General features: G+C 33.0%; 4 protein-coding genes across 9 annotated transcripts; 2 read left to right on the top strand and 2 right to left on the bottom strand.

Annotated features, from left to right (window-relative positions):
• Nucleotides 1–71: 71 nt before the first annotated feature.
• Nucleotides 72–2151, bottom strand: LOC139111763 (actin-related protein 6-like). Of its 2 annotated transcripts, none has more exons than XM_070672257.1 (4): nucleotides 2021–2151; nucleotides 1552–1769; nucleotides 504–1481; nucleotides 72–408 (listed from the first exon to the last, which is right to left on the bottom strand). In XM_070672257.1, exons 2-4 carry the CDS (start codon nucleotides 1623–1625, stop codon nucleotides 279–281), a joined length of 1182 nt encoding a protein of 393 aa, XP_070528358.1. In that variant the 5' UTR covers nucleotides 1626–1769; nucleotides 2021–2151; the 3' UTR covers nucleotides 72–278. The 2 variants fall into 2 exon arrangements, with proteins under 2 accessions (XP_070528358.1, XP_070528359.1); XM_070672258.1 differs by having other exon boundaries at nucleotides 1552–1759; nucleotides 2021–2133.
• Nucleotides 2016–3959, top strand: Smug (Single-strand-selective monofunctional uracil-DNA glycosylase). Of its 3 annotated transcripts, none has more exons than XM_070672265.1 (4): nucleotides 2016–2102; nucleotides 2523–3295; nucleotides 3353–3502; nucleotides 3577–3959. In XM_070672265.1, the coding sequence occupies exons 2-4, from the start codon at nucleotides 2540–2542 to the stop codon at nucleotides 3700–3702; spliced, it is 1032 nt and encodes a 343-aa protein (XP_070528366.1). In that variant the 5' UTR covers nucleotides 2016–2102; nucleotides 2523–2539; the 3' UTR covers nucleotides 3703–3959. The 3 variants fall into 3 exon arrangements, with proteins under 3 accessions (XP_070528366.1, XP_070528365.1, XP_070528364.1); XM_070672264.1 differs by lacking the exon at nucleotides 2016–2102 and adding an exon at nucleotides 2260–2452; XM_070672263.1 differs by lacking the exon at nucleotides 2016–2102 and having other exon boundaries at nucleotides 2260–3295.
• LOC139111769 (tRNA-specific adenosine deaminase 2) lies at nucleotides 3889–7284 on the top strand. Of its 3 annotated transcripts, none has more exons than XR_011547266.1 (3): nucleotides 3889–4412; nucleotides 5622–5863; nucleotides 5937–7284. XR_011547266.1 is itself a non-coding variant. In XM_070672271.1 (2 exons), the coding sequence occupies exons 1-2, from the start codon at nucleotides 3889–3891 to the stop codon at nucleotides 5692–5694; spliced, it is 597 nt and encodes a 198-aa protein (XP_070528372.1). In that variant the 3' UTR covers nucleotides 5695–7284. The 3 variants fall into 3 exon arrangements, 1 of the variants encoding a protein (XP_070528372.1); XR_011547265.1 differs by having other exon boundaries at nucleotides 5622–6739; nucleotides 6886–7284; XM_070672271.1 differs by having other exon boundaries at nucleotides 5622–7284.
• Ttll15 (tubulin tyrosine ligase-like 15) lies at nucleotides 5722–6865 on the bottom strand. The gene is made up of 3 exons (XM_070672178.1): nucleotides 6809–6865; nucleotides 5832–6727; nucleotides 5722–5785 (listed from the first exon to the last, which is right to left on the bottom strand). The coding sequence occupies exons 1-3, from the start codon at nucleotides 6863–6865 to the stop codon at nucleotides 5722–5724; spliced, it is 1017 nt and encodes a 338-aa protein (XP_070528279.1).
• Nucleotides 7285–7293: the final 9 nt, after the last annotated feature.

Here is a 7293-nt window from a genome sequence, read left to right as displayed (position 1 = left end):
ACGCATCACAGTATTCGGATAGAATTTTTAGTACGATTTGTGTCTTCTAAAAAAAAAGGAGCCTTAAACAGTCTTATTTATTAATGTATTTATGATAATCTAATAGCTAATAGAAATAATTTAATTATATATATTATATAATATAAAATAATCTTTTTAAAATTATCTAATTAATTATCTCATTATCTTTTTAAAATTATTTATATTTCTAAACATTGTAATTGTTAATAAAATACCAAAACATATTTTTAATGGATATTGTAAAAAAAAAATTAATATTATACGTCAAATTTGTCAAGACATAAAGAAAGTCCTTCCTCTTCATATTCTTCTCTTGTCACCAAAAGATTAGGAAATATTGCATCTTGTGAAAGTTGTTTCCCACCATACCATGCATAAGTTACTGGACTAAAAGTTGAAAAAACTCATTAAATTGTTAATAAAGTAACAAATAGAACATATATATGTATGTGTATATACATATGCATATCTATATATAATACTTTTCGGGTAAATAGACGTTCACAGGATATTCAGCTGGAGCTAAACTTCTAATTTCTTTGTAAATCCGATCTTTAAATCCTGGAAACTTTGCATTACCACCAGTAAGAATAATGTTAGATAGGAAGTGAGGCCATGTTTCTTTTTCTTCGCTGCAAGTTTTAATGGAATCCATAATGGCTTCTGGAATACCCATTTGTCGAATGCCAATATCTGATGGATAAAATAATATTTCTGGAACTGCAAATCTTTCATTAGTCAAACGTAAGACCTGCTGCTCATTAGATGGCTCTGGATCCTTGAGATATCCACGACGTAGAGTTGTATAATCTGGCAAAACATAATCTTTAACAATAGTATTGTGCTCTGATTTATATTTGGTTTGTTCCATGTCTTTAAAAAAATCTTGAGATACAAAACAGCTGTCCTCTTTCACTTGATTAATTACATATGTTTCATCCATAACATGTAACTGACGATAAGATATTATTTCCTTCAGATGGTTTGTTAAAAGTTTGCCTCCTACATCTATTCTTCGAATTCCTTCTTTTATTTTTGTATCATTGATGTAAGGAATGATGTGTGTAAAACTATAACCACTGTCTACTACTATACAACACTTTGTGGTAGGATACTCTGTTTTATAATTATAACATGAAAGACTAGCTGCATTTATTCTTAGAAGACTGTGACATTCATATTCCTCAAAAAAGATTTCCATCATAGCTTCTTGAATGCTTGAAAAATTAAATACAGGCTCAGTCACTATTACAGACTGCTGACTCAAATTAACTGAACATGATTCTTTTGAAAATATATAATCCCATACAGTCTTTTGAATATCCCAGTTCACTAAATAACCTTTTTGAAAAGGTAAAATATAAAACAGCCCAGAAGCATCTCTGCATTCTTCAATTTGATTCCCTATAAAAGGCCTGCGACGTTCACTTTTTGCTTTCATTATACAATTCGGCACTAGCCTGAAATAATTTCAATAATTAATAAATTTAATATACATGGTACTAGAAATTTATTTTGATTTATACTTACTTCGGTACTTCATTAGATAAACCAACTTTTATAGTGCAAGCACCATTATCAAGAATAAAAGTGGAGTTAGTCATATTTTTACAAATTATTGTAAACACAAACAAAATTTTAAACACGTATATGCCGCATGTAAGACTGCTTGGTTAATTTCATGTAGCAGAACTGGCAGAAGCAGAGCTCTCATTGGATATTGCTCATCGCGTCCATTCTGAAACAGCCTTAAGGTCGTCGTAGTTAACTTATAATTACAATGGCGTAGAAAGTTTTAAATTATTTAATTAACCAATCGTATCAAAATTTCAAGAGTATAATTATATTATATGTTAGTTGATTGATGGCTTTAATTTTCAAATTGCACATTGTTCAAATTATTCTATTTGTTCTCTTTATATCGCGAGATTATTTTACATTAATTTAATCTTTTTTCTTTTTTAATTAACATGCTTAATGTAAAAAATTATATAATAACCTTTGCTGCACTAGTACAAGCCGTTCAAGGCGGGAAAAACTAGAAAGTTTCGCGGCGTGCAACACAAGACGGAATAATACAGGTGGGTACTGACTTTTCTTCTACCTGCGCAACGGAATATTTTCTGAAACGTTCAGAGTTCGGATGCGTTTCGCAGATTTTTAACGGTGGGACGCGACAAGAGGAAGAGAGAGAACGAGATATTAGAACTAGAACTGGTTAGAATTGTATTACTGATCCGCATACGAGCGAAGTCCTCGCCGTCCTCTTTGCGTCTACAGTGATTTATGATTCACGTCGGATAATCTAATCAAGTTAATTGTAAAAAAATTGCAATTTATCGTCTTATCACGAAAACTGATCGTTTCTCTATCGGCGTATCTCGAAAAGTTATAGTTAGGCTTTACTTTTAATTAATCAACACAGCTGTTGGTAAGTTATATCTTAATATTACTTGCAAGCTATTAAAATAAGTAAATTGGCTCTTAAACTTGTATGTCAGACTCTGGGAAGGACGTCATGCCTCGTACAAAGAGAGTAAGAGCAAACAGCGATGACCCGTCGAGCAAAAAAAAGCTCAAAGCATCAATTTCGAACACTGTAGATTACATTAGCCAAATACAAACATCTTTAGAAAATAAACAAGTGACAGATGAAAACGGAGATAAGAAACGCGCATTTGCTATATCTGCATCTGTTGCTAATATAAAAGTAAAAAAAGATACTTCTATAGCAGCTGCACATAATTCCAACACAGAAAAAAATGAAAATGTAACCGAAAATTTATCTGCAATATCCACATCTATCTCCAATATATTATTATCTATTGAACAAGAGCTTTGTACAAAACTGAGCAAAATTACTTTTCCATCATCTATACAGTACATTTACAATCCACTTGAGTATGCAGCTGAAACACATGCTATGTATGTACACAAATACTGTACCAGTATAAAGAAAATCTTGTTTGTTGGCATGAACCCTGGACCATGGGGCATGTCACAAACGGGTGTGCCATTTGGAGAAATAAATATGGTACGTGATTGGCTCCAAATTTCTGGCTTTGTTGGCAAGCCTCTGAAAGAGCATCCAGATCGAAAAGTGATAGGATTTCAATGCACACGCAGTGAAGTCAGTGGACAAAGACTGTGGGGCCTTTTTCGAGACCTGTGTGAAAGTCCTGAGAATTTTTTTAAGCACACATACATGCACAATTACTGCCCATATGCTTTCATGGATGCCAAAGCCAAAAACATTACACCTGCAGAAATAAAGGCAGTATTTTGTCTTGTTATATTCTACTTCTTATGCTGAACTATCTATGTTTTTCAGGGCGAGGCACAAAGACTTTTACATGAGGCATGTGACAAATCTCTGATAGATATAATACAGCTCTTGAAGGTAGAAATTGTCGTCGGTATCGGTAATTACGCCGAGAAAAGAGCACAGATTGCAGCTCAAACTGGAGGTCTTTCAGTACAGGTAATTTAAACGACATTTTAACAATAATTACGATATAAAATTTATATCTTACTAACTATAAATGAATTTTTTAGGTGATGGTTCTGAGACATCCCAGTCCAAGAGCTGTAGGTAATAATAATTGGAGTGTAACAGCCTTGAAGCAGCTGAACGATTTGAAGTTACTTAAATATTTTGAAAAAGCAAGTACTACTGCCTAAAACTCTCGCGCAAAATACAATTTATAAAAATATAAACTTTAAATTTTTTTTTTTAATTTTATTTGAGGTAACGTTTGTATTTTTTGTGAAAGATAATTCAAAGTTAATGCGGTTTTTAGAAAGTTACGTTTAATTTTGATTTTTTTAATTGTTTCAAATATAATTTAATTTTTAATAATATTTATTATGGATACTTTGACATGGATGGATATTGCATTACAAAAAGCTGAAGAGTCATTAAAGGCCGGTGAAGTTCCTGTTGGTTGCTTATTTATTTATTGTAACGAAATAATTGCCACAGGCAGTAATACTGTAAATGAAACTTGTAACGCAACTCGTCACGCCGAGATAAATTGCATCGACCAAGTCTTGAAGTTCTCCTCCGAGAAAAGCTTAGACTACGAAACAGTGTTTTGTAATCTAGATGTAATTGTCACGGTGGAGCCGTGCATAATGTGTATGTCGGCATTACTCCAATTACAAGTACGCAGCATCGTATACGGCTGTGCGAACGATCGATTTGGTGGCTGCGTCAGCGTTCTCGAAATACCAAAGTTTTACGATTCGAAAGTAACGATACACGGAAACGTTAAAGGAGAGGAGGCCATGAGATTGCTACAAAATTTTTATAAAGGTGTTAATCCAAATGCGCCTGAGCCAAAAATAAAAAAGGAACGCGGTACAAAGGAAACTTCGTCAACAGAAACCAAGTAATTATTCTCTTTATTAAAATTTCTGAATTATCACGAAAAACTTTTTATACATTCGTATTTGCATATTACGCGGGTGTAAAATGTGTTTTCAGTCATTACGTGATTATATGCTATGCCAGCATATAATTTTGTAGTAATAGATATTTTTATACATTTTACATGTACAATATAAAAATGGAATTATATTATTATTAGATTTAATATCTGCACATTTTTACTTTACACGTTAAATAATTTTCATATCAGTATTCCTGCTTGTTTGGACATTATACATATATACAGTTTTATATATTTGAAGTAAATAATATATAGCACTCTATAGTATTAGGTATTTGATTTCATTATCATTAACTGCACCACGTCTTATCTAATTCGCATTTTCCTTGATACCATCTAATCAGCAATTGATTTCTTAATGTGTAATTCTTCAGTATCATGTCGCTTGTCTATAAAAAATACATTGAATTAAAATCTGAACGATTAATTATATAAAAAAACATGACTCACTATTGCTGGCGGAAAAATTCGTTGGTAGTCCATCCGATTTTGATGTTCAAGATAACTCTGTGTTAAAATGAGCTTTGTTTCCAACGTAAAGCACGGTCGACATAATTGACATTCTACGCGGAAACAGTCATTGTCACATTTTTTACAGAGTTCTGGCAACACTACGATATTCTTGTTTGCTACTTCCATCTCGTCTTTTTTTTTATTTCTATAAAGTTCAATACAATAATCTATTTTTTAAATAAAAAAAACACTTGTATAAAATATAGTAAATATGCTTTGCGCCCTGCAATGGCAATAATGACTTACTATTTATTCTTTCTTAAAGAAAACTGTTTTACATTTAATAACTTTCAATAATGAACTAGAAATACATGTATCTTACATAATAATAATTTATCGGATAAATAATATCGGATAATTTTATCGGATAAAAAATATTGGATAAATAATATCGGATAATTTTATCGGATAAATTTATCGGATAAATAATAATTTATCGTAACTATAATTTGGGGAGGAGTATATTTTGTTACAACTAAAAAAATTCGTTTGATTTAACTTGAATTAAAACGTAATATTTTATTATAATATTTATCTAGAAATGTGTATTACACTTACCTTATTTTAAAATTTTCTTTACTAGTTCTCTTTGCAACGCCGACTAACGCTAATGTATTGAATATAACTTGTTCGTAGAGTAACTGATTTGGAGGATAATGTGCAGAGGATAGATTCGGCGACATGTTTGCCTCCATCATGTAGACGTTAAGATCTTCATCGAGAGCCAAGTCAATTCTCACAAGCTCGAAGAAGTTTCTACCGTTACCGAAGCGCTTTGAGACCTCTCTGATCTGCGCCTCCTTCATCAGAGCGATTTCGCGAATGGCATCGTACGCTCGTTCCCACATTTCAGCTGGATTTTTTCCTTGCTCTCTCACGTATGCATCGAATGAGTCCTTCATTGAGTATCCAAGTTCGGTGTAGTATTTTTTCAAGGACGGCACGTTCCAGATTGGCAGATAGTCGTCACCAACCACATACTTGTCTAAAACCTTCTCATCGAAAGGGTAATATTGAACCGGGCAAAAGCGAAACAATACGTCACCTTTATATACATATACTCGAAGCGGATCCACGGACGTGATGACGGTATACACGCCTATGTCAAATTTGTAACCGTCTACAAGATACGGCCGCTCAATGAACTCTTGAACGAACGTGCCTGCGGTAAGATTTGCGTCATTGCTGCTACAAATGCGAATGCCTCGATGGTCATTTAATTTTTGCACAAATCGCTTTGCGGGATTCATTTTGGCGTAATCGAGGAAGACTTGGCGGTCTTCAGGCATTTTGAACGCCGCCGGAAGGTACCGGCCACCACGCGACGTCGACAAGTCCACCTTATTTGTAATATAGCCGCAGCCAGGGAAGTGATTGATCCGTTGTTGCTGTTGCAATTTATTCAAGCTTGCAGATAGCACGCGAAACGGATAATCGTGGGCCCACAATAAATCCCAGTCAGACTCATTTGTGCCCTTTTGGAAGCCAAGTCGTTCAAGTACTACGTACACATGCCTGAGATAATTCGTGTCGTTGCTCTTGGCATATATCCAGAACTTCGGTCGAGCTTCGTTCACTATCACAGATCTGTCAAACAGGTGCCTCAACTGCGTTTGGTAACGTAGATATACGAAAACTATACCGTAAAGAATTAAAGGACCAACTGTAGAAAATAAAATAATTTTTAGCAGTGTCTTCATCTTCAAATTCATGATTTGTCTTTTAATGGCATATTGTGTTTTCTGTAACAAAAGGTATACTATCTTAATAATTAGAACTTTTTAAAATTTTATTGGAGTTAATTAAAAAAATGTTTATAATACTTTTGCACTTTGTATCTTTATCTCTTGTTCTTTTTCATCGTTTTTTTCGTCTGACATTGTGGTATTTTGATTTCAAGCGAGACTAGAATTTATTTGCTCGGTCCGCAATGGTGTGCTTTTGAATACTGAAGATTGAGATGCGCGTCATGTGAAAGTATGTACCGTTGTAACACATCCCCGCTTCAGTGACTGTCTTCCACGTGGGAGAAACTACTGAAAAACCGGTTTCTCTTGAGAGGTATAATGAAAAGTTATAATCAGGACACAAATTACGACATTCATCGCAAAAATTGTTGTTCAAAATAAGTTAAATTTTCATCATAATATTATAATAATTAATTATGTAATATTTTACGTTTAATATTACGTTTTTATATGTCTATTTTATATATTAGAAATTAGATAATTTTAGGTACTTCTGTGATCATTTTTTAAATACTTTAACATAACATGATATAAAATTTACATTTAATTAATTTATTTAA

The sequence above is a fragment of the Cardiocondyla obscurior genome, linkage group LG25 (assembly GCF_019399895.1).
Source record: "Cardiocondyla obscurior isolate alpha-2009 linkage group LG25, Cobs3.1, whole genome shotgun sequence".
Taxonomy (NCBI): Eukaryota; Metazoa; Arthropoda; class Insecta; order Hymenoptera; family Formicidae; genus Cardiocondyla; species Cardiocondyla obscurior.
Note: the sequence above shows the minus strand (reverse complement) of the source record. Positions and strands in the feature narration are given on the sequence as shown.

Bases quoted from the DNA above. Each gene is read 5' to 3' on its own strand.
- Smug (XM_070672263.1), top strand. From the start codon at position 2,516: ATGTCAGACTCTGGGAAGGACGTCATGCCTCGTACAAAGAGAGTAAGA. The intron at 3,296-3,352 runs GCAGTATTTTGT...TATGTTTTTCAG, and splicing joins TTACACCTGCAGAAATAAAG to GGCGAGGCACAAAGACTTTT. The intron at 3,503-3,576 runs GTAATTTAAACG...TGAATTTTTTAG, and splicing joins CTGGAGGTCTTTCAGTACAG to GTGATGGTTCTGAGACATCC.
- LOC139111763 (XM_070672257.1), bottom strand. From the start codon at position 1,625: ATGACTAACTCCACTTTTATTCTTGATAATGGTGCTTGCACTATAAAA. The intron at 1,482-1,551 runs GTAAGTATAAAT...AAATTATTTCAG, and splicing joins TTATCTAATGAAGTACCGAA to GCTAGTGCCGAATTGTATAA. The intron at 409-503 runs GTATTATATATA...TTCAACTTTTAG, and splicing joins AACGTCTATTTACCCGAAAA to TCCAGTAACTTATGCATGGT.
- LOC139111769 (XM_070672271.1), top strand. From the start codon at position 3,889: ATGGATACTTTGACATGGATGGATATTGCATTACAAAAAGCTGAAGAG. The intron at 4,413-5,621 runs GTAATTATTCTC...ACTTGTTCGTAG, and splicing joins ACTTCGTCAACAGAAACCAA to AGTAACTGATTTGGAGGATA.
- Ttll15 (XM_070672178.1), bottom strand. From the start codon at position 6,865: ATGTCAGACGAAAAAAACGATGAAAAAGAACAAGAGATAAAGATACAA. The intron at 6,728-6,808 runs GTATTATAAACA...CTTTTGTTACAG, and splicing joins TAAAGATACAAAGTGCAAAA to AAAACACAATATGCCATTAA. The intron at 5,786-5,831 runs GTGGGAACGAGC...GCTCTGATGAAG, and splicing joins GGAAAAAATCCAGCTGAAAT to GAGGCGCAGATCAGAGAGGT.